Here is a 24,375-nt window from a genome sequence, read left to right as displayed (position 1 = left end):
TTCTCTGCGCTGGCTCTTATTCGAAAACAATCATTATTCAAACAAAACAAAAAGCGGACCTCCCCCGTCTTTTCGCAATGGTCTCGTCCCCGAGCTCCCCCCCCTTCTCGGTGCCTGTGGTCTCGCCCGTTGAGCTGTGCCTGGAGCGCCCCTTGCGGCCGCGCGCTGTGACGTCATCGCTCCTTCAGCCCGCCTTTTCCGTCACGGCGCTGGTGGAAGTGGCGTCACTTCCGGCCGCCGCCTGCCGGCAGCGGAGCGGAGCCGCCATGTCCACATCGCTGGGCTCCAACACCTACAACCGGCAGAACTGGGAGGATGCGGTGAGCGGGGGCGGCGGCGAAGGGCCGGGACAGCCGGGACGAGCGGGCCTGGGCCGGCGGGGCCCTGCTGCGCTGCGGGAGCATGTGTGGCGGCAAGGCCGCGGAGGCGAGGAGAATGCGGGGAGGGCGGCCCCGGGCCTGGGACCATCCCGCGGGACCCGCCACTTGCCCTGGGGACCCGCCACTTGCCCTGGGGACGTGCAGTTCTGCCGCCCGGGAGGGCTCAGCCGCGGCTCCCCGGCCCCTCCTTACGGCGCGGAGGGAACAAGCTGCTCTGCCGGCCCTTCCCCCGCGCCGCGGTTCGGGGCTGTGGCGGCTCGGAGCCCTTCCGGCGCTGCGCGGGCTGAGCTGGGCCCCTCGTGTGCCCGTGGCCGCGTCCCTTCGAGCTGAAGCATCTCCTGAGCGGGCCCAGTGCAGACGATCGCTGCTGAGGGATAACGGGGGCGGTGTCAGCTGCTGCGGTCCGTGCACTGACAGGTTCAGATCTCAAGAACACGCTTTTTGTTTGTTTATTCTAAGTTTTACTTAAAGCTACAATAGCCAGCAGATTATCATTCTATAATAGTTTGGGCCTGGGTCGTGTCTTGCAGCTCTCACGGTGTCTTTGAATCCATTTGTAACTTTTAATTTGTTTGATGAGTTAAACTAGAACATTTCTCAGAGTGTGACTTGAATGCTGTTGTGATGGCAGAGCTTGTTAAAAATTCCTGATTTCTTCTTGCTCGATTCAGGACTTCCCTATCCTGTGCCAGACATGTCTTGGAGAAAATCCCTATATTCGGATGGTATGTGCCTGTTGGACCCTGCAGTCCTTCCCTCTGTCTGTGGTGGCCCTAAAACTGTGCGTTGGGGACTAAAATAGGGCTGGGTACAAGAGGAGATGCTGAAGTGAACACACACTCCTGAATAGCTGGTTCTGCACAACAGGATCTGGTTCCAGCCATTGCTGGTGTGTAATACCATGGTTAGGGGTGTGATTATAGAACAAATCAATCAAAAAGGAGAGGAAGATGACACAGTCCAGTGTCTGGAGTTCAGGAAATAATAGAAAATGAAGTTTTAGTATTGGCAAACTCCAACATGGAGAGCTGTGAGCTGCTGAAATACTAATTAGCACAATTTCTAAAATGTGACAAACACACACCTCTAAAATTCAGTTAAAGGTGACTTATGAAGATAGTTTAAGTTCCTGTTTGTTTTCCTTGGTTTCCTCTCTGCAGGGTGAGTCAGTCCATGTTATGTTGCTTTTCTCTGCCTGGCCTGGTTGCCTGTGACCTACATTGACATGATCTGCTTCACATTTGTGTTCCACAAAGTTTCCTGAGAGAGATTGTGTTGTTCTTATGAAACATAACCCTAATGCTAGTATAGGTGATATTTCAAAACCTGTTTGTTTTCATGGGCTTCTTTCATGTCACATCATCTTTCCTTAAAAAGAGCTGTTAATGCTCCTTTTCGTTCTCACCTTCCATCAGTACAGAAGGTGGGACTTAAAATACTCTGTTTTTAATGAATGTTTCTAAACCAAAAGTGTACTGAAAGTATTTAGGATTGGGTTTTTTTTGTCCTGTTGACTTTCCAAGGGGTAAGCCAAATACACAGGGGTGAGTGAGTCTAAATGCAGCATAATTATGAAAAACCTACTCTGTTACAGTGTCAATGATATGTTTTATGTTTTATGTTGAATTGATATTTCATGTTTTCTTTTACTGTTTTTTATTATATTTCAGACCAAAGAAAAATATGGAAAAGAATGCAAGGTATGTTTGTGTCTTTTGAGGAAAGAATGTCAAAATAGGTGCGATCTAGGAATAATACATTTTAATGATTAAAAACCTGTCAGCTTCAGAAGAGTGCTTATCTGGGTTAACTTAAAATGTTTATGTAACTCCATACATTTTTAGGTCAGTCTACTTGGCTTGTTAGACAAAGTCAGTTGGTCCTAAAATAGTAAAATTATGGAGCATATCCTAAGTCTGTCTAAACAATCTTCACGTTTATCAGAATGAGGTTTTGTGAATACTGTTGTACTGTATTTGAAGTTCCTTCAGCATCTTAAATGATCTGTGTTTTCTTGTGCAAGTCTGTCGTTTTTACTCAAAAGTGCAAAATACCTGGAGTTTGGGTTCTGCTGTGCATATGTTATTCATGGCTACGTGGTGATTTGTGTAGGTTGTCTAAAAGCCACGGTTATTTCCAAGAGCAGGAAATACTCAGTATTGCCTGGACTGAGGGAAATTAAAGGGGGGTTTTGCCCTTTTATCACTTTTCGTCTGAGGTAGAGAGAAGGTATATGTTGAAATCTGTACAGATTGAGATTGTATTATGTGCTCAAGCTGTACATGCAGAGGAAGCAGATGCATCATTCCATGAGATGAGAGGGAGCATCACTCTTCTGGACCAAAGATCTCATAACCTCTCCCGGGTTGCTGCTGTGCTGGTGCCTGATGTATCCATCATTGTAATTCATCTCTAGAAGCTCCACACTGACATCACCTGGAATCAAAGAGAATTTCTGTGTCTTTGAGTAGATCTGTACTCGGGTTATTGTGATAAATACAAAGAAAAACAACAAGAAGAAGAACTTCCCTAAAATTTTCTCTTGTCAAAGTAAAGCCCCAAACAGAAACAAGTATTTCCTGAGCTCTGTGTCTTAGCTTTAGGACAAAGAAGTTGTATTTATGGTTTGAAGAGGCTGGGTGAATTTGGAGTTTGTTTCCATGCAAGAAGCAGAAGCTGTGTTGTCTTTCTGTCCCAGATTTGTGCCAGGCCTTTCACAGTGTTCCGCTGGTGCCCCGGGGTGCGGATGCGCTTCAAGAAGACAGAAGTGTGCCAGACCTGCAGCAAGCTGAAGAACGTCTGTCAGACCTGCCTGCTGGACCTGGAATATGGTGTGTACCCAAAAACCTGATCCAAGACAAGGAGCTGCCCTCTGAAATGGGATGTGGTGAAATGACTTTAAATGTGTGCATGTAACTGGCACTGGACAGCCTTTGAGAAGAACAGGTCTTGGTGGTCATGTCTCTTCAGAGGTTCAAGGGCAGAGTGGTTTCCCTGAGCAGCAGATGAGTTATCTGTGGTCACTGCAGGTTGCAGAAATCACTGTTTCTGCTCTTTCAGCTTGTTCTTCATATGGATTTGTTGGGGGTTTTTTGTTTCATTTTAGGTTTGCCTATCCAAGTCCGGGATGCAGGACTCTCCCTTAAAGATGAAATGCCTAAATCTGATGTGAACAAAGAATACTACACCCAGAACATGGAGCGAGAGGTAAGTGTAGCCATGATCATGCTTTTTGTGTGGCTGCGTGTGGGGAGGAAAGGGGAGCAATGACCTAGCTTCTCTTAAAATCACTTTTAATCAGAATGCTCTGATTCTGTGCATTAGTGTTCAGTGCTGATACATACATAATTATTTGTGTTCTACCTGCTTTTAGATAGCCAATTCTGATGGCACTAGACCAGTTGGTGCACTAGGAAAAGCTACTTCTACCAGTGACATGCTGCTGAAGCTGGCCCGAACCACTCCGTACTACAAACGCAACCGTCCTCACATCTGTTCCTTCTGGGTAAAAGGGGAGTGCAAGAGAGGAGAGGAGTGTCCCTACAGGTACAGACACAGCTTGAACAGTCAATCTGTTCACCACAGTCAGATGCTGCTTCCCTTGGAGATGCTGCAGTGGGCAGGAGACACACTACAGTGACTGGGGTCAGGGCAAAACTTGCATCCAGTGCCAGAAAATGAATCTCTGTGGTGGCAGGTTGGTTTGTAAGAAGTTGGCTGTGTGATTTGCCAAAGCAGTGACTGCAGCTCTTCTCTTGTGTAGTTCATTTTTCCCCTTCATGGCATCAGTCCCCTCAAGCAGAGATCTTTGTATTTGAACAAGAGGGTGTTTCAAACCCAGCTCTTGTGTTATGCAGTGCTGGGTGTTGAGCTGTCTGAAGTGCCATTCATTCAGAACTTGATGCAGTCCTGGCTGCAGTTGAAGTTTTCAGGGCTTTGTTCCATTTTGGCATGTTTATGTGGACAGGGTTAAGGATATAATTGACCTGAGGCCTTGAGAAGGGAAACTGGCAGCTGCAGTCATTTTAATCCGTTCAGTCATCCCCAATGCTATAAAGTCCTATGTTTATTGAACCTTAGACATGAGAAACCTACAGATCCAGACGATCCTCTGGCTGACCAGAACATCAAAGATCGTTACTATGGAATTAATGATCCTGTGGCTGACAAACTTCTGAAACGAGCATCAACCATGCCTCGTCTAGATCCTCCTGAAGACAAGACTATTACTACACTGTATGTTGGAGGGCTTGGAGATACCATCACTGAATCAGATCTCAGGTGTGTTGGTGAATTTGTATTGCCCTTGCCTTTTTGTTTGACACTTTGATAACAGCTCTTCAAGTGAGGAACAAAAATAAATCTGGCTTTCAGTTTTTCTTAATGGGGAACTGGTTGGTGGGCAGGTGCAGAGGAGTGCCAGCTTGTTGGAGAACAAACAGGCACATTTCAAATGCTTTGATTGAAATCTATTTCTTTAAAGATGAGTCATCCTTCTGAGCTGTTTGGGATACTGTGTAACCCTTTTTACAAGGAAGTTCTGTATCCTCTAGCTACCTACTGAGAGAAGCTGGTGCAGAGCTTTTATTGCTTCGTAATTGCGCAGAGGGCTAATTATGATTAATTGATTGATCCTTGATTTCTAATGATTAGATTGAAGAGGGGGTGGAGAAGAGAAAGTTTCTGAGCATACCTCTATTTCACCTGCCCTGCACTCTGTGACTAGGGGGAGTGGGGAATCATAGTCAATTTTTTTCCCCACGCAGAAATCACTTCTACCAGTTTGGGGAGATCCGGACGATAACGGTGGTGCAGAGGCAGCAATGTGCTTTCATCCAGTTTGCCACCAGACAGGCTGCAGAGGTGGCTGCTGAGAAATCCTTCAACAAACTCATCGTCAACGGCCGCAGGCTCAACGTCAAATGGGGAAGGTGAGTGTAGGGGGAAGAAGCCTGGAGGATGCAAGGTTCTTTTCTCTGTTTACAGTCTTGATGAGCAGGATTGGCTATTATGCAGAAGTAGTTACTTGTTTGGTAAATAATTGGGGTCCTCTTGCATTTTGGTTTTCTTTTTACACTGGGATCTGGGTTGGAGATAACACAAGTAGCATAAGGGATTTCTTGGTTGAGGATTATGGATGAGTTTTGGTAGCTTTGTTCCTAATCCATCTCCTGTAGGCACTGTTTGCAAACTTGGTGCCATCTGTCTGATGTTCTGTGAGTTTTTCATCTTTGGCCTGAAGAAATGGATCTGGAATAGATAATGTGAAACTACTGTGGTGTAAATATCTCCTTATCCTGCTTTTCTCATCTTTATTCTCAAACTTCTGTCTGTTTTTCAGGTCCCAGGCAGCAAGAGGAAAAGAAAAGGACAAGGAAGGCACTACAGAATCCGGGATAAAGCTGGAGCCAGTTCCAGGGCTTCCTGGAGGTAAGGGAGTTGTATTAATCTCTGAAACACTTAATGCTGACCCACTTCCATGAGCAAGGCTGCTGTTAAACTTCTGGGAGCAGTGACACCTCAGGATGGTAGAGGCAGTGGTGAGCCCAGAGCAGTTAAAGCAGGTTTGCAGCAGATCCAGCTGGATGGGAGATGAGTTTTGTCTAGGAGCAAATCCTTGATGAAAAGAGAGTTCTTTATGTGATGAGTGAAAAGTTAAAGATGAACTCAACTTAGTTAGGTCAGAGATACTGGCAACCCACACTTTTTAGAAGTCTTCTTAGTCCACTGGGCGATGATGGAAAAAGCAAAGCTGGTTTCAGATGAAGGAAATTGGTAACTGGGGTTTCAGGGCAGTTCTGCTTTGCACTCCAGTTCATACATGCAACATTCATTTTTCCCTTTTGAAAGCATGGGTTGTGCTCCCTCTCTGGAGGCAGACCCTCTGCTTGTCTTGCCTGAGAGGTTTTCCATAGCTGTATGTACTTTCTCTGCAGCCCTCCCCCCTCCTCCAGCTGCAGAAGAGGAGGCTTCTGCAAATTACTTCAATCTACCTCCAAGTGGTCCTTCTGCCGTGGTGAACATTGCCCTGCCACCTCCTCCTGGCATCGCTCCACCACCGCCTCCAGGTACTTGTGTTTCCCGCTCAAGTGGGGGTGTGAAATTCAGTGTTAGATGGTCTCTTCCTCCTTGCCAGGCCGTGCTGCAGCACTGATGCATGCCCTGAGCTGATTTTCCTCATCCGTGATCACACAGTGTAAACGGATGATCTAAACTGAGCTGTCAGCACAGTTTAATTAAACTGTGCTGCCTGTTGTGGTTGGTATTTGCTTGCAAATTCCCAGGCATGTTGGAGATCCCTGTTACTGGTACTGAGACCTACTCAGTGCTTTTGCTGGCTGTGTAAATGCCACATTAACCCAGACTTCAAAGGGTAATTTTGCAGCTGTTTGAATGCCAGCGTGTCCTTGGCTCTCTGTATATCTATCCAGAGATGCTTTTATTTTTTAATGGAATTTTGGACTCTTGTGAATGCATTTGCTCTGCTCTGTGGTTGAGTAGAAAACATTCAGATGGGTATTACAGACACCTGCCTGGTTCCCCCACCAGCTTTTATCTGTGAGTAAGGATGTGTATTGGGTAGGGATTGCCCCTAGTTGTACTGAAAAGAGGGGCAGGAGTTCAGGGAAGATGGGAGGTGTGCACATTTGTGAGGCACAGCTGTCAGCCAGCTGTGGTGTCAGTACTTTGAAGCAGCAGTACACACACACACTGGGTTTTCTGTTGCTTTGCCTGAAGCAGCCAACTCTGTTTCTGCAGGTTTCGGACCACACATGTTCCACGCCATGGGACCCCCACCTCCCTTCATGAGAGCCCCAGGCCCCATCCACTACCCATCCCAGGATCCCCAGAGGATGGGTGCCCACGCAGGAAAGCACAGCAGCCCCTAGCACATCCTGCCACCGTCATCCTTGAAGTAAATGTTATTTTCTAGTTACCATGGTAGCACGATATGTTGAGCTGTGGGTGAGCTAGAGACGCCTTATTTCCCTGCTTGCAGCCACAGGGCAAGCTGAGCTCCGTGTCTCCGCTTATAATTGAATTCTTGATACGTCCCAGGTCTTTCTATTAGTGTGGGGGGTGGGTGGGGGACAGACAGAAGGGCTGTCGGGGGTCTGTGGGTCTGGGGTACCAGAATTACGGTGCTGTCTGTGTATCCCATTGGCACACTTTTGAAATAAACTTCTGGAAAAACAAAACTAAACGCTTTTCAAGCCCGTTGATACCCTCAGTCAGAAGGTTATGGACTGTTAAAATGTAACCAGAGACTCTTCTCTATCAGATAACTAATGACATATTATTCTAATGAGGTATTAAACCAGGACTGAGTAAGAGTTGAAAAACAAGTTCAGCAGACCTGCCAAACCCTTGGCTTGGCCTTACCACTACACAAAATCTTCCCCTCTCCTTTATCCTGACTTCTTGATTAAAAAAGACAAGAAAACAAATCCTTTTTTAGTGCATCACTTTTAATCCTGTACATCCTGAGCAGGACTAATGCTGGGTCAAGCGAGCAGCCCCCAGGCAGTGCGGGCATGACATGGAGTGACAGGTCAGCAGTTGTCTGATTTAGCCAGGTGACAGCCCCCTCAGTGGCCCCAGAGCCTGGGCTTGTGCTGCCTGCATCTGCAGGGCAGGGCAGGATGCAGTTGCAAGCTGCTCTTGAGGAGATTTGGGATTCTCAAGGCCTGTGAGACACTGTCCCTGTAAGCTGTGACATGGGTCCTACTTCATCTTGCTTTGATAAGATGTGAAACTCTTCTTTCTGTGCTCCAAGTGTAGTGGTTGCCTGGGAGCAGCTGTATCCTGCCTGCAGCCTGCTGCTGAGTGAGGTCTGTGTACGTGTGGCTGGAGGATTTTAGGTTTATCTCCATATTAGCTGCTTTCATGCAGTGAATCTGTGGATGTCTTTGTAACAGGATGGGGCCCGTTCTGAAGTTTCATTTGCTTGTTTTTTAAAAAGTACATAAAATATTTGAATTTTTCAACACTGTGCTTTGACCCAGCTTCCTGGAGCACAGTGTCTGAGGACTTGGTCTGGTTTTTATGTGACTGCAGCCACAGCCAAGATCCTACATGGGCAAGGACAGGCACGTCAGATTTTAGTTTCATGTGCTGTCCTGTACAGTGCCACTGGGTCCCATCATGGTGCCAGCCCTGCCAGCCTGTCAGAGGAGGTGTAGCACTTGTGGCACCACAGGCTGGCTTTCTGTGGTGAAAGAGCTGGGCTTTGGGTGTGGGTAATTAGTTCAGCTTTTGTCAGGAAGAACTGTCCCAGGGTGGTGTTGGACAGCAGATGCTGCTGGTGGATGGGAGGGGGCTGTGGCATTTACCACTGCTCTGGCCCTGAGTCTCCATAGCTGGGATCTGTGAGTGCTGTGACAGATTTGGAATGGAATGCAAGAGGCTTCACATCATCCCAGTTTATTTATTATTTCCAGCCAGTTACCCAGGGTGCCCAGGTTCTGCAGCTGATGGACGAAGAGGAGGGAAATGGAATTGGAACAGGGCAGCATTTAAGCATCATAGATTTATTATTTCTAAGGAACAAACCTCTTTTCTTTCCATTTGCTTGCCCCCTCCTTCTTCTGTGGGAGACATAGAGTAATGAAAACTTCCCACCTGAATGATGTGTTGTGGCAGCAGAATCCCTGCGTGGGGTTTGCTCTGCACAGCGTTACAAACTTTACAAATGAGATAGCTGCTAGCTGCATTTTTACCACAACATTTACTCGCCCCATTTAACCACAGTGGTGGAAAAAGGAACTTTTATCCTGGTGCTTTTGGGAGTATAAGTAAGGGTAACATTAGGAACCTGACAAAAGCAATTGGAGGAAGCCTGTGTTGTCAGCAATTTTTGTGAGTGGGGTTGCCCAGATGTTCCAATGACTGTAGGCTGTTGTTAGCTGCATGTCCCACTGTGTGTCACTGCTGAAAACGTTGGTGTAGTTGGATCCTCACTGCTGATTTTCACGTTCCCAGGGAGGCCCGTGCTTGCTCTGGAGGCACAGCCATGCTGCTTTTCCTTTCCACTGCTGTTGAAGTTACCAGAACACCCTGGCAGCATCCCCACGTTGGTGTGGTTCTGCAGGGCAGCGGGTCCAGACAGGGCCTGATCCTTGACCAACTACATGAAGCAAATCTGGCATAAGTCACTCAAAGGGCCTAGACTGGATGTTCAAGCAAGGCATGCAAATAGCGGTAGGAAGGGGAAAATAGCTGCTAGCCAGCAGCTTGTGGAAAACAGGGCACAAGTTCCCAGCTCCCAGCATTCCTCTCCCCTCTATCCTGGCTGTGCTGTGTTGGTAAACAGGTAGATTCCCACTCCATTTGTTTTTGTTGTCCAGCCAAGCTCAAGGTAGCTGCTTTTAACATGCCAATGCCTCAAGTAACTTGTTTTGCTACTGCTCTTCCATTATCACCTCCTCTCTGCGTCCTGACTGGAATGACAGATGCAGAGTTGTCCTGAAGATGGAATTTCTCTGCAAAAGCACCAGCTGTCCGAGCAGGTCTCGCATGTCAGTGAAGGTGCAGTGGGGCAGCTTGGTGTGCTGCAGCTGGGGTGCTGCCGTTTTCCATGAGGCAGGGAGGAGGACAGGCTGTATGGGATGTTTTGTACGAGAACTTGCAGGGGTCTGCTGGATTAACAGCGAGGACTTGGCTGGTTGGCTTGGCACTGACTGCAAGGGGAATTCAGAATGGTCCCACACTCAAGCTCATTTAAACCCCATTCAAAGATGACAACCTGAGCCCACCAGCTGAGCTTTCCTGAAGGATACCTGCCCCCCCTCCCCTCCCCTGCGAGTGTGTCCGAGTCCAGTGAGGGAACCATCCGTGGCTATGGAGAAGGGAACGCACATCCTACAGCTCTTCGCTCTCCGGCAGGATCCGCACCCAGCCTTGGGCCACCCTGTTGAAGTTGGGCCTGTGGGAAATCACCTCCAGCACACTCAGGTTATCCAGCTCTACGGTGGGCAAAGAGAACAGCTCACCAACCAATGCCCTGTCAAACGGGGCCGGAGTCCTGCAGCACAAGGAGAAGCACACTTAGTCACGAGATGTTGTGAAGGTGTTAGAAAAAGTCTGGATTTGCTGAGTCCAGCACAATGTAGCAATGCCTGTTAGAAATGACAACCCTCCTCTTCCTCCCCAGCACGCTGTTAGAGCCCTGCCAGCCCAGCGAGGTGGTTCTCTGGTACAGAGCTCACCTCAACTCAAGCTTTGGCAAGCCTGGAGAGTGGGGTTCGAGGCCTGGGTGTTGGTGGAAGTGTTCTGCACATGGAAGGGCTTAGATTCAGACACCAGTGACAGTGCTTGAAAGTGCCTTGTCTGCAGCTCCTGTGTCCTGCAGAGGGCTGAGGCTGAGGGCGCTGCTCCGGATCACTCCAGCACATGCACCTCTATTGGCCCTGGCTCCCTCCCACCTTTTGGGACGGCTCCTCATGAACAATGACTAACAGGAGGAGCAGTGTGGGGGCAAGAGCTGTCGTCTCTTTCCAGAGAAATGTGGAAAGGGGCTGGGGAAGAGTGTGCCAGCCCCCAAAAAGCCAAGAATGTTGGTTTTGGAGCAGCACATAGAGGCTGAGCTATCAGTGAGGCAAAACTGGGAATGTTTGCTTTGGGAAGCACTGCTAGCACATGAATAATGTGGCACTGTTTTGCAACAGGAGAAATAAGAGGGGGAAAGGCAAAAGAGAGAGGCTTGTTCTAGGAACTTTCTTATGGGAAAAGAGAGTCTTTGTCAAAGCTTGGTTTTCACTCTCTCTTAAGGCAGCACACCTCAGCAAGGTGGTCCAAGGTTTTTGCATCACACTCTGAACATTTAAAATTGGGAATAAATCAGCCTGCTTTGACGCAGTTGCTGTGGAGGTGGTGGACCTGCCCTTGCTCTGTGACCCATGAGAGCTGTGCTTGGATTCAACTAGCCTTAGGCAAGACCACTGGCTTTCGATAGCCAGTTTGTTCCAAAAAGCTTGTTTTTCTGTGGTTTGGTATTTGAGCTGAGAAGTGATTTAAAAGCCAACAGCTTGGAAGATCATGAAAAGCCCAGTTAAAGGCAGATTGGCTTTCTGAATCTTCCTGCCTCACTGAAGAATTAGAGGAGGTGGCAAGAGGCTTGGAGTTAAATTAGCATCCATCTGTATTAAATTACAGTTGAAGACTTTAAATAGAAAGGCAGTGTGTGAGAGGGGAGAAATGGTACAGGGTAGAGTATTATTCAGAAACATGCCCTTGCTTCAGTCCCTGTCCATAAATAAATCCTGAGGCAGGAACATGGCTAAATGTTGAAAGAAAAGAGCCAAGTGTCTGCAGCAGCAGCTCCTTGTTCTCCCCCTGCAGCGCCTCCTTGGCTGTAACTCCTCAAGGAGAGCCACATGGCAAAGCCCCGGGGCTGAGGGGGAGGAGAGCAGCAAAGGGACAGTGGTGGCCAGGCTCATCTTTGCCCTTTAGGATGGCTTTTCCCACACTGAGGGGTTGTGGTCCCCTACAGCCCCTTCTGCCAAGTACTCAAAGCACAGCAGTCATGTCCCCCACGCCTCAAATCCAGCCCTGGGGTGGGCGCAGGGGAGCTGCTGTTGGCACGTGGTCTGCTGGGGAGCAGTGCTGTGTCCCGGGGGGAAACTCCAGTGGGAACTTGCCTACTGGAAGGTGACTTTAGCCAGGCCACCAAAGCCAATATAATTCCATCCTCATGACAGAGGTTTTCAGGAAAAAGGACAGACAGGACTTCTTTTGCTGATTCCCTGGGATGATGTTCAGCTCAAAAGTTCAGTTCTCATTATTTTACCATGGGCTGCTGGTGCTTTGCTACCACTGATGCCATGAAGATTTTTGCCTTTTCTTTTATAACCCTGTTATACCTTTTTACAACTTCTGTATTCCTAGTGCTTGTTGCCTACATTCTTGGACTTGTTTGTCAAGCTGAGAGACTAAACATTTTAGAAGCTTCGTAGGTAGGGATCAGTGTGCCCCAGAGCCCAAGGTCCTCTCCAGAACACATTCTGTAAACCAAGATAGAACCATCCAGGGGAAGTTTCCTTGGGGAGTGGGGCTCACTTGAGCCTCTCACTGGGGAATCTTTGATAGATCTGCTAATTAGTAAAGCCTATAATGTTATACCCATTGTTGGGGTGGGAGGGGGACACGGAGATAGACTCGGCGGGGTGCATCTCGATGCATGTGACCTGGACGTGTGCACCTAAGGATCCTTAAAATAAATACCAAGGTAAAATCCCTTTTCCCCTTCTAACCGTGTCTGACTCTTGATTTTAAGACCAGGAAAAGGCATCACCAGATCTCCATCTCCTGGACCCCCACCAAGCACCTTTACAGAAAGATCTGTCTTGGCAGTCTTTCCTCCAGGGTCCCAACTTTGACCCTGGTGTAGTTTGGAGGTGTGAGGAGGCACCAGCCATGCTCCATCAGAAGCAGCCACAGGGCATGGAGCTTGCCAGACTGAGCCACCAGAAACCCCCTGGCCTGGAGGCTTTGGGCTCAAGCAGGTGTTTGGAAGGAGTCTGGTGACCTCTTAGCACTCTGTGGGAAGATTAACCTTATACCCCCACTGCTTCCAGCTGCTTGAATACCTTAAGGAAATTAGGAAAGAGACTTGGCACTGTCTGTGTCATTCCTCCACCCAGCCCAGAGCTGAGCCCAGCTGGGAACAGGAGTGATTCCTTCTGCAGGACCATGTGCATAAGAGTTGGCCCTCCCAAATTTCATCCCTGAGGTTACCCAGTGAGATTAAGCTGCTTAAGGCTATGCAAACCCAGTGGTGGAGCTGAGAGGAGATCTGGGAGAGAACTGCTGGAGGCAGGGACCTTTGCAAGGAGCCACAGAGGAGCTCCTGAGTAGGAAAAGAGCATCCTGAGCCCTTGCTGTGCCCCTGTGGGGTATAAGGAGGGCATAGACTGTTGCATTTCCCTGGCAGGAAGGTGGGTGCTCCTCGAGGCTGAAGGGCTTGGCCAAGGGCTGGCCTGGCTGGTGGTGTCTGCCCCTGTTACCTGTTGAAGCTCTTGAAGTCCCACGCAGGGGGTCTCATGGGCAGCTGGTTCTTGCCATACATGGCATCATCCCTGTCACCAAAGAGCTCCTGCCACGGGGACCGGTAGCCCTTGGGGATGGCGGTGACATTGAACTTCTCATGGGGGATTTCTTTGAGGGGGCTCGAGTACCCTGTGCAGGGGGAGAGACAGTGTGGGCTGCTGGGGCCACAGCCAGGCTGAGGCAGGGGGCTGGGAACAGCCTGGCCTCTGCATGGCCGTGGAAGACCTGTTACTGGGGCCAGGAATGCGTATCTATAACATAAATATGTAGGTATATATATCTGTACGTTTAAAATCTCTGGGGAAGGGTTTTGGGCAGACCCCTGAGCAGGCAGCAGCTCACTGCCTCCAGCCCCACGTTGCTGAGATCACAGCAGTGTCGGGTTCAGGTGCAGGCAGCGTTGGCTTACCTGGGGCCAAGGCACTGGGGTTCAGGACTTTGCTCATGTGCAAGACCTTCTCTGACTTCTTGGGTACTTCTGGGGGGCCACCCTGGGGTGATGCTGCCACATGGAGCTCGGAGTGATAATTCTCCTGGCCCCCAGCATTCTCCCCTGCCTGTGGAGGGGAGAGTTAACAGGCACAGGGAGGGACTCCCCCTGCCCCAGCTGGAACGCAGGGGGTGGTTGAAAGCACCTCAGAGCTTCCTCTGTTTACTCACCATCTGTTCATTCACTGTCCCTTCTGAATCACCTTTCCCAGTGTGGTGTGAGCCACCTGCCCCTTGCCCTGGGAGCTGCAGGAGACAGTAAGTGGGTGCAGAGGGGGATCAGTACCATCTCCCTCCTCTTTGGTGGATATTGAACCCCGTGTTTGCCCATCTCCATGCCCAGCCCACTGGGACATCTCTCCATTTCTGCATAGCAGTCAGCCAAGCATGGCTGCCCTGCAGAGAGACCACTGACTCCACCAGGAATTCCTTCCCTGGCAAGGCTGCAAGAGCCAGGGAAGGGCTGTCCTCAGACCCACCTGCCTGGAGCCACTGGGATGCTCAAAGACAAAGCGCTGCATCCGCTTCTGGCGCTGCTGGAAGAGCCGGGAGCCGCGGTTGTTCCGCAGGGAGAGCTCCTCGATCATCACATCCTGTGTTGTGCTCATCTTCTTCCCCAGATCCAGCTGGGGCTCTGGGGAGGCTGGGAGAGCACAGCTACAGCTGAGGACGCTGCAGTGTTGGGGACTCCCAAGCCAGCACAGACAGTGTATCCCCTCCTTGGGGTCCCTGTTTTGTGGCTGGGCCGTTTGCCCGTGCCAGGGACTGGCATTTCCTCAGTGTGAGGAATTGTTAGAGAGCTCCAGAGGTTCAAGAAGCCTCTCCCACCCTGTGCATGGACCGTTCCAGCGAAAGCAGGGCCAATGGCCTCAACCAGAGCTGGGTCTGGCCCATAGTCAAGGAGGGCAGCACTGCCCTGGGGCTGGTGACACCCCTGCACCCCCTTACCATCTTGAGGGCCTGGTCTCATGATGGCCATCACTTGCTGCCGTGCTCCTGGGGCAGCTCTGTGGGAGGGGGATGGATCCTGTCTGGCTGGAAGAGAGAAGCACCCTGGGAGTGACACCAAGCATGGGCATGTGTCAGCTGCAGACACGCCCCAGAGACGTGCTAGGATTCAGCTGAGCATCTCCCCTCGTCAGCACCATCCCTAAGCATCTCCCTGCATCGCTCGCTGTCCCCTTCAACAGACACAGGGAATGTTCAAACCATGCTGTCCCTCAGCCCCTGCCTGTCATTCTTCCTCTCTGCCTTTCTTTAGGGCAGAAACCGTCCTTGTCTCTGTCCTTGCCCACAGCAAGCCACTGTCCTTGTGCCTCGAGCACCCTCGGAGCAGCAGCTGCCAGCCAAGCGGGGGCCCTGGCTGCCACCCCCCCAGCACCTCCGCCTTAGCAGAGCTATTTTCAGCTGCTGGCCCCAAGGGTGCAGGAGCTGCAACCCTGAACCTGCAGGGAGCTGGTGAGCCCAGCCAGCAGCAAGAAGGGTCATGGGACCACCCGTCTGTGTTGCTCCATTGTGGAGAGGCAGCTGGAAACCAGCCCCAGTCTGAGCCCCCTGAGCTGCCCATCTGCAGCAGAACCCTCCTGTACTGCTGGGGTGCTCGGCTCCACAAGTGCTGCTCGACTCGGGTGCATCTGGCATCCCTCAGCTCAGGCTGATGCTGGGCAGCTTCCCCTAAGGGCCCTGCAGTGCCGGGGTCTCCATGGGGCTGGGGTGCCTGGCACGCAGCTCCCTGCCAGCTCTGAGTTCAGCATTAACCATCCCCACAACGAGCCAGGGACCTGCACCCCATCCTTCCCTCCGCCCCGCTCCAGGGAGACTCTACACTGACCCCCACAGTGGTGGTGTCCCCTTTTCCAAGGACATCCCCAAGCCCTGTGCACCCACCCAGCTGCTGACCCCCGCGTGGGACCTCACCTTCCCTACCTGGCCAGGGGATAGCCCAGATGCTGGGGACTGAAGATGCTTCTCCTGCTGCACTGGGGATGAGACTGAAGCAAAGCTGCAGTCACCAGCACTCGGTGGCCCCTGCTGGCCCTTCACGGCACCCTTGGGCTCCTGATGCTTGCCCCAACACGTCCTGGGCTCCAGCCCAGATGCCAAGGTCCAGCCACGGGACACAAGTTATTTCTGGCTGAGAAAGGGGGCGGAGCAGGGCTGTGACCCTTGGGGACTGGGATGCCGTCACCCCAGCACGGAACAGGTCTGACTCACAGGGATGAGGATGCCATAATCCTGGCATGGAGCAGGGCTCTGACCCTTGGGGACCAGGATGCCATCACCCCAGCGTGAAGCACAGCTGGCCCACATGGATGCTGTCACTTGGCATGGAGCAGGGCTGACCCTTGGGGACACGTAGCAGCAGCAGGAGGTAGCCATGTGCCATGTGTGCCCAGGCCACCTCGGGGACAGATCAGAGCCAGCCTGGTTGGGATAACGGCCGTTTATTTCTGAGCTGGGTATACAGTGGTGCGGCGAAGGCAGGTTGTGGTGGCTGCTGCAGCGAGGGTGGGAGATGTGTCCTGGGAACTGGGGCTGTGTTCCAGAAAGGGCAGCCTGCAGTGTGGAGGTACTCCAGGGAACAGGGATGGGCTGGCTTCAACAGCATGTCCTGGGGAAAGGGAAGGGGTGATGGGCATCCTGAATGGGAATATGCCAGAGGCCTGGCAGCCCAAAGGCAACCTCTTGTCCGGTGCTGGTCCCACCAGCCCCAAGGTGTGGGAACACCAACATGCTCAGAATCACCTTCTGTGCTGACACCTCCTTCAAACCCTCTGCAACTTCTACCATTTCCTTCAGCCCCCATGGTCCCCCACTTCTTCCCACCTGCCCTGGCTGTCACAGCACCCATCAGTTCCTGTGTGTGCCTCCATCCCACTGGAGAGGGGATGGGAATGGCAATGTGATGAACTTGGGTATGGGGACAGTGATAGGTACAAGATGGGGCTGTCCCTCTTGGTCTGGGCAGGGCAGGAGAGCACCTGTAAACAGTCCCCTTAACTTGGCAATAAATAACTTTGGCTCTTTTTGTTCTCCAGGGAAAGAAGGACTTGGGAGAATTTCTTTGAGACAGGGTCAAAAGTTTAAAAAAAAAAAAAAAAATCAGTGAATAACTGGAGGGAATTAAAAATTAACTTTTCCTCTCCAAAATCTGGTTTCAATTGACACCAGCCAAATCTAGAGGCTGTGAGAGGCTGGGAGAGGGACCCTGGTCATGGCATCCAATCGATGCTGCCCACCCGCAGCAGCTGTGCCACCCCAGGGAAGCAGAGCTGCGGTGACACCCCGGGATAACATCTGGGAGCTGGGGACCACCCAGCCCATCCCATCCTGGCTATGCGGGATGGGGCTGGCTGGCAGGCAGGGACTGCCGAGGGAGAGGCCGTGGGGGGGCCGGCTCCCCCACTCTGCCTGCTCCTGCCTGCTGACCACACAGTCCTGCCCCGAAAGGTTAGGGTGGTAAAAATAGAGCAGGGCCATGGGATGGCGTGCGGGCATGAGGCACCTGACCCCTCTGGCACACAGAGGGGCCGTGGCAGCTCCGAAGGGACACTGTTTTTTGGAGACTTCAGCCTCGGGGGTTGGTGTGTTCCCGGTGGGGGGTGAGCGGGTGGCATCACCCGGGGTGATGGGTCTAGGGAGAGGGTGGTTTGGCGGGGGCTGGCTTTTCTAGGAGGTGCAGGGTGCCCCTGAGGGCAGGCCCCCCGTCTTCAGCCGCAGGCTGCTGGTCCAGCCCCGGGGACAGAGATTGAAGCTGTGAATTCCCGGGCTCTTGGTCCCCGAGTCTTCGGAGTCGAGGGAGACGTCCGAGTCCGTAGGGGACCGGGAGGTGCAACGCTTGGCTGGGGACCGCCCACCCACCACGGGGGATGGCAGGGGGCTCTTGGGGATGGGAGACAGCCTGGGCACGGGGCAGGAAGACGCGCTGGATGGCAACAGGAGCCGGCGACCCTCTGCCCAGGCGGCTCGGGGCATCCCGGGGGAGGCACAGAACTGGGGGCTGCCTGCCCGGGGCGATCGCAGGGGGCTTTTGTGGATGGGCGAGGGGCTGGCCAGGCTCCCCAGCACGCTGTTGGCAGCCTGCAGTGCCGGCGCTCTGGGCCCCAGCCGGGGCGACTGGGGCAGGCTGGGGGGGCCGGCAGAGATGGGGGTGAAGGGTCGGGAGTTCTCCAGCCCCACGGCTTTGGGAGAGGAGCTCTTCCTGCGGGCAGCGTTGATGATGTTCCTGGCGAGCCGCGCTTGCATCTGCCGGCTGGCCCGGGGGTCCGCGTCCTGCCGCAGCGGGGACAGGGACCTCTCGCTCCACGGAGGGGACGTGGGAGGTCCCTCATCCAGCTCGGGCACCGAGGCCGGGCTGGCCCAGCCGTCCAGGCTGCCCGGGCGCCGCGCCAGCCGGGGCGTCCAGGTGGGCGACGCAGGGAGGGATGAGCGCCTGTCCTGGAGAGGGACAGAGAGCGGGTTAGTGACCCCCGCTCGGGGGGACGAAGGGACAGAGCAGGGGTACAGCGGTAGGAGGGTGCCAGGGTAAGATTCATGCTGGCACAGCCCCACAGGAGCTGGGGATGTCTCCTCGTGCATTGCATCCCTGCAAGGGGTCCCCAAAACGCATTTGACCCTGCACCCCCTCGCCCGCCAGTGAGATCAGGGCAGGCTGAGCCTGCTGTTAATCATCCTTGCCCAGAATATGTCCCAGGACCTCTCTCTATCTGCAGCTTCCCAAAGTGTCCCTCTGGGGGATGCTCGGAGACCCCCTTGCACTGCCCAGGATCCATCGCCCCACACTGCTCCCCAGACGGCAGGAAAGAGAAGAGCCAGGTGTGACAGCGCAGAGAGTGTATTCAGAAAGAGGGGAAAAAAGAAAAACGCAGGAGAAATAAAGCAGTCAAAAGGCAACTTGGCACCATGGGGAAAGTGGCGAGAGGGCATGGGCAGAGGCACAGCTGGACCACGAGTCTTGGGCTGAGTGTCACCCAGCAGCCCTGCCCTCAGCACCCTCCTCATCCCAGCACAGCCCTTGCTTCCAGCTGTGCCACACAGCACTGCCCACCCCAGCTCCAGCTGGACTGAGCCCAGGCAGGAACAGGGACCCCGCAGTGTCCCTGGGCCCAGCACCACTGGACTCTGCTGTTCCCCGAGGGATGCAGTTCTTCCTCCACAGTGAGGAAGCAAATGAGGGCAGATCCTGAAGGAGCAACAGAAGAGCCAGGAGCAGGCACAGTGAGGCAGAAAGGCAGCGTGTCCCCTCCAGGTTTGCTTTGGTAGGAGGCTGAGAAGAGCCACAGGACAGAGGGGATGTGGAGGAGGAGGCAGAGCTCTGAGAGCTGGAAAAGCTGGAGGTGAGGAAAGGAGGGAGCCAGAGGTGCGATGCTCCATACAGTTTCCAGACGAGAGAAGAGCAAGAGCAGCCCTGTGGGACAGGCAGGGCTGATGACTCTTTGGGATCCTGCAGGCTCTGTGCCCAGTTCCTGCTGCCTCCCTGGGACTCCTCAGCTCCTGTTGCACCGGGGGTTTGACAGCGCCTCTCACCCACTGTCCCAGCACTGCAGCCTCACAACCACTTCTTTTTTCTGTTTTCTTTTCTCCCCCCCCCCCCCCTTTTTTCTGTGGTTGAGTTGGCTTTTGGCACTCCCATGAGCAGTTAGGGAGGACTCAGCCTATCACCCCTGTGTTTTTCTCTCCGCCACCGCTACTTGTAGTAAAAAGAAGGTTTCCACACCTGCGGCTCGATGCCGGCATTCCTGGTGGAGTAGGAGGGCCGGGGTGCCTGGAAGCCTGCCTTGGCCCGGGGCGGCAGCAGGCGGCACGGGGAGGCCAGCAGCACCTCAGCCGGGGCTCCAGGACTGGCACGACTGTCGTGAGTCAGGGGCAGAGCCCCGGCAGCACTGGGGAAGGGGCTGGCAGTGGTCTGGCCGGCACTGGGCACCACAGGGGGATGCCAAACCGGAGAAGGAGGCAACGGAGAGGTCGGGCAGGAGGCTTGCTGGGTGTAGGGGTAGGAGTCGGGAAGAGAGGGTCTGGGTGGAGGCATCTCCTGGGGCATGGACCTTGCTGGCCCCTTGGATGGGGAGAGGATGAAGAGAGAAGACTGGAGCTGGTAAGGCTGGTGCTTGGAGATCTCCAGCTCCTTCTGGGACACCTCATTCTCCCCTAGGTTGCTGCCATACAGTGATGCAGGAGGGGTTTTGGAGGGCCTGCTGGGACTCTTGGAGGGGCGTCTGGAGACCATGGGTGACAGATAAGCATTGTTATCATACTTCCAGGAGGGAGGTAGGGACATGGTGGGTGATGGGGACCGTAACAACTCGGGCTGAGAGGGGGCCTCAATGATGAACTTCTCCATCCTGGACTGCCGGCGGGCAAAGAGCTCAGCCCCCTTCCCTCTCGCTTCACTGAGGATGTGGCTGGGCTGTGGCTTCTTCTTGGGCTGGATGGTGGGAGACTTGAGGCAGGAGGACCATGCCGGAGCATCCTCAGCTGGCGGGAGGTGCTGCACACCCCTGGCTGTGCTGTTGGGAACAAAGTTCGAAGCTTCAGCCCCGAGGGCGAAGGGCTCATCCTCAGCACTGGGCTCCCCGTGCTCCTTCTGCTTCTTCCTGCTATCTGCACTCTGAACCAGGTCCAGCAGGTCGGGGTTGGGGCCCAGCTTCGGCTTCTCCACGAAGGTGAACATGGACTTTCTGCTGGCTCTCCGGGCAGCCGACTCCTCCAGGATCCCTGTTTTGGGCAAGGGGTTTGGTCCGCTCACCCCGCAGCTCAGGAGGGGATCTGGCAGCATCTTCTGCTCCTGCGTAGGGTACAGGGCCGAGTAGGCGGGGGGGGAGCGGACACGGGTGAGCGGTGGGGGGCTGCTGAGGGTCTCTGCATAGGTTGGTGGTGGGGGCAGCTCGGGGGCAGGAGGTTCCTCGGCCGGCTGGGCACTGGCAGGGGATGCTTGGGTGCCAAAGGGTCTGGCTGTCCGGTTCTTCACAGGCTTGGGCTTGGCCAGGGTGAGATGGACCTCATAGTACTGCCGGCCCTGTGCCCCGTTCTGCTGCTGCCCGGCTGGGGATGCCATCCCTGTGGCTGTCCCCGCTGGCGCGCTGGGCACCTCTCTAGGCACCTCACCGAGCACCTCACTGGGCACTTCGATGTTCTTCCCCTCCTCGAGGCTCTGTGGCAGGACAAGAGCAGCCGTGTTTGGCCCTGCAGGGGCTCCTCCATTTCCGAGCGCCTCCACCCCTCTCTCCATCCTGCCGGCTGCCTGCTCCTGCACGCCGTTGGTGGCAGCCGATGCCATGTTCTCCTTCAGGTAAACACTGAGTGGGACCTGCTGGGCTTCAGCAGGAAGCTCCTGGCACGGGGAGGCGTTTGCCAGCATCCCTTCTCCTGGATTGCCAGGCTGGTCGGGCTCCGGCTTCATCCCCTGCCCCTGGCCCTGCTCCATGGCCGCTTGCCGAGGCTGGGGCTCAGGGCTCAGCGGCAGCCCCCCGCCATGCCCGGCCCCCGTGAGCCCCTCAACGCGCTGCCTGCGCCGGTGGAACAGCAGGACGCCCTTGGAGCTGGGGCCGGGTGCCGTGGTGAGCTGAGCCGCGATCCTCTGGCTCCGCGCCTTCGCCTCCTTCAGCTCCTTCTCCGAGAGGCTGGCGCTGCGGGAGAGACCTGGGCAGAGGAGAGAGGGGGATTAGGGCGCTCAGTGGGAATGTGGGGTGTCAGTCATCCCCGCCCAGGACTGGCAGCCCTTCCTCCACCTATCCCCCGGCACCCCAACTCCTTCCCTGGCAGCTGGGGGAAGGCAGGAGAGATGCACCGGGGCTGCGGTACACGGTCCGGGGGCAATGGGGACCCAGCGCAGCCCCCACCAAGATGCTGGGACAGATGGGAAAGCCCAGGGGACACCTAGTGACGCTCTGGACCTGTCCGCCATCCCACGCCGTGTTTCGGCTGGGTTCTGCGCGCCCACCGCACTGACCATACGGGAAAGGAATTTCTCCGAGCAAGTCTCCTGGAAGCTCACATGGCTTCGGCCCCCGGCTCAAAGAGGCAGTGGCAGGGAAGAGGCCAGCGTGTGTCCCCAGCCCCTCGCCCCGAATCCCGGCATGCTCAGCCCCGAGCGGGCAGGACATAAACCCGGGGACAGCAGGGCCATGCCAACCCACCCCGACCTCACAGCAAGGCCGGTGGGCAGCCCCGGCGGGGGACTCATGAATGGAGCAACACGAGATGGCAGCAGCCGACAGAAGCTGTGCAGATCCTGCCCAGCTGGACACAGACGCGGACACAGCGAGGAGCCACCTTCACGCCTCGGGACTCAGCACAAGTGCTAAAAGCAACGCGCTAAAAGCCTGGCGCCTTCTCCTGAGCCGGACAGAGGTCAGTGCACCAGCCCTTCCCTAAGACCGAAAGGATGTGGAGCTGCCGGGAATGCATTTTCTCAGGGTGAGCAATTTCCTATGAGCTTACCCCCCCCGAAAGCACCCGTGGGAAGGGCAGTGTCTCCCACCCTGCCGAGGCCACTGCTGGGCACGGACACCAGCGCCGACCGCCCGCATCACCCCCGCACCCAGCAAGGGTGCAGCCCCCTCTCCAAAGGCACTGCTGGGATGGCTCTGATGGGTGTCTCTGCTCTGGCCCCAGCAGGGAGGTGGGTGGCCGAGACCGCCCGCTCCTAGCCCTGCTCCTCTTTCCTTCTCATTCCTTCCCGTCTTCCCTTCCTTCATGTGTTCCTCATTTTCTTGCCTTCTGTGCTGCTTGGGAGTCTTCCAGGATATTTTCAGCAGTGGCTCAGCCTACCAGCGAGGGAAGGGATGGATGACTAAGCCAAATCCTTCCAGCAAGCCCACGGTAAGCAGGAGGGCTGCTGGAACCGGGCAACTCCTCTTCCTCACCCTTCATCCCTCCTGCCTCCCTCAGCACCCAGCAAGTCCCTGCACACACGCTGAGGTGTGCAGGATGCCCTGGATGAAGTCTTCAGGCTGCCCGACGGGAGGGTTTTGTTTGGGCAGGGGGCAGAGGAGGCAGAGATGCCAGTGGAAACTCTCCTGGAGACGAGGAGCCCGTCGGCAGCGGCGACGCCGGCGGCCGGTCCCCCCCGGTTCGCGGCCAGCATTGTTTAACGCCCCATTTGTATTTGCTTTGGCGGCGGCACAGAGCGGGGCCGCTGCTTCCTCCGGCCGGGCTGGCTGGAGGGCGGCCAGCACCGCGGCTCCCGCTCCGCGGGGTCACCCTCGCCGCCTTTATCTCCGAAACGGGGGAGAAACACGGCCAAGGAGCCGTTGAGAAACAAGCCACAGGCTCCAGATGTCTGCGGGTTTCGTGCTCCGAGCGGAGCCTCCTCGCTTCCTCGGAGGCCGGGGCTGCCTAAGAAGCCGAGCTCTCGGCGGAGCCATTTCGCAGCCTCTTGCTCTTGCTACTGCCTTTTAACAGCAAACGAGGGGCCCTGGGGGATCTCCTCCGTGCTGGAGGGATGACTCAGCTCTTGGCCAGCCCGTCCCTGCTTGGACTAGCCGCCAAATACGCTCCCACGTAGCCGGGACCAATACTGGGATTTGCCCACCGGGATTTCTTCCCTGGGTGTCTCCATCCCTGGATGTCGCCACAGGCACGGGCATCACTCCGGGCCAGGGTGCGCTCCAGGGTGGACTCCCCCACCTGAAACCCCTTCCCTCGGATCTATTCCCGCCCATACCCATCCCCTCCGCTCTTCCAGCAGCCCCTCTGCCCCTGCCCACCCAGCACCCACCAGTCCTGGGCTGGTCCACCTGAGTCCAGAGGAAACGAATCCCTCAGGATACTACTTGGGATGCTGAGGGTAAGAATTGCTCTTCACATCCAATTTTTATGACACAGATGAAGAGCACCAAAGTCTCCAGCAGTCCAGAGGAAATTGCTCCAGCCTGAGCTGTGAGATGAGGTTATTCACCCAGTGCAGGAGCCTTTATCCATCCGCCATGGTGTCTGGAGGGGTTCTGCCACCTGGGGCAGTTTCTGCACCACTCACTCCCCTCCCAGCCACAGAGAACATTCCATCATCCTTCCCTGCCATCTCCTGGCAGCTGGTAGCCCTGGGTGGGCTCTGGCTGGTTCTTTTCCCCAGCCCCAGGCAGGCAGGAGGGAGGTGAATGCACTGAGATGTTCAGGTGCTGGGGAGGAGAAGGAGAAGGGGCGTGGGGTCTAAGGCAACCAAAGCAGTGCAGGGAGGAGGCGAAAGTAAAATTATGTGTGTCCTGGTGCAGCACTGGCAGGTGGTTTCCACCCAGTACCCTGAGCCCTGTCCAAAATCATAAGGATGACAGCTTCTCCTTCCTTCCTTCCTGCCTTCCTTCCTGCCTTCCTGCCTTCCTTCCTTCCTGCCTTCCTTCCTTCCTGCCTTCCTGCCTACCTTCCTGCCTTCCTTCCTTCCTGCCTTCCTTCCTGCCTTCCTGCCTTCCTTCCTGCCTTCCTGCCTTCCTTCCTGCCTTCCTGCCTTCCTGCCTTCCTGCCT

At 54.5% G+C, this 24,375-nt stretch overlaps 3 protein-coding genes across 6 annotated transcripts in view; 1 reads left to right on the top strand and 2 right to left on the bottom strand.

Moving 5' to 3' along the window:
- The first annotated feature begins 62 nt into the window (after positions 1-62).
- On the top strand, positions 63-7,579 carry LOC121657761 (pre-mRNA-splicing factor RBM22-like). The gene is made up of 11 exons (XM_042013827.1): positions 63-320; positions 1,052-1,105; positions 2,051-2,080; positions 3,079-3,211; positions 3,487-3,587; positions 3,754-3,926; positions 4,461-4,661; positions 5,147-5,311; positions 5,722-5,810; positions 6,317-6,448; positions 7,140-7,579. The coding sequence occupies exons 1-11, from the start codon at positions 78-80 to the stop codon at positions 7,268-7,270; spliced, it is 1,452 nt and encodes a 483-aa protein (XP_041869761.1). The 5' UTR covers positions 63-77; the 3' UTR covers positions 7,271-7,579.
- Positions 7,580-8,788: 1,209 nt separating this feature from the next.
- LOC121657763 (myozenin-3-like) lies at positions 8,789-16,244 on the bottom strand. Of its 3 annotated transcripts, none has more exons than XM_042013831.1 (7): positions 15,834-16,244; positions 14,865-14,951; positions 14,396-14,559; positions 14,088-14,162; positions 13,837-13,984; positions 13,385-13,556; positions 8,789-10,404 (listed from the first exon to the last, which is right to left on the bottom strand). In XM_042013831.1, the coding sequence occupies exons 2-7, from the start codon at positions 14,893-14,895 to the stop codon at positions 10,242-10,244; spliced, it is 753 nt and encodes a 250-aa protein (XP_041869765.1). In that variant the 5' UTR covers positions 14,896-14,951; positions 15,834-16,244; the 3' UTR covers positions 8,789-10,241. The 3 variants fall into 3 exon arrangements, with proteins under 3 accessions (XP_041869765.1, XP_041869764.1, XP_041869766.1); XM_042013830.1 differs by having other exon boundaries at positions 15,843-16,244; XM_042013832.1 differs by having other exon boundaries at positions 14,865-14,947; positions 15,843-16,244.
- A 100-nt stretch (positions 16,245-16,344) lies between these two features.
- LOC121657760 (synaptopodin-like) overlaps positions 16,345-24,375 on the bottom strand; it is a 22,399-nt gene continuing 14,368 nt past the window's right edge. For both annotated transcript variants that reach the window (XM_042013825.1, XM_042013826.1), the window contains 2 exons: positions 19,633-21,554; positions 16,345-18,353 (listed from right to left, as the gene is read on the bottom strand). In XM_042013825.1, coding sequence (XP_041869759.1) covers positions 17,586-18,353; positions 19,633-21,554 — 2,690 coding nt within the window. In that variant the 3' untranslated portion in view covers positions 16,345-17,585. The remainder of the gene's footprint in view (positions 18,354-19,632; positions 21,555-24,375) is intronic.

This window comes from Corvus kubaryi, unplaced genomic scaffold (assembly GCF_017639235.1).
Source record: "Corvus kubaryi isolate FWS band 111438036 unplaced genomic scaffold, C.kubaryi_AGA036_p1.0 split1-37374, whole genome shotgun sequence".
Taxonomy (NCBI): Eukaryota; Metazoa; Chordata; class Aves; order Passeriformes; family Corvidae; genus Corvus; species Corvus kubaryi.
Note: the sequence above shows the minus strand (reverse complement) of the source record. Positions and strands in the feature narration are given on the sequence as shown.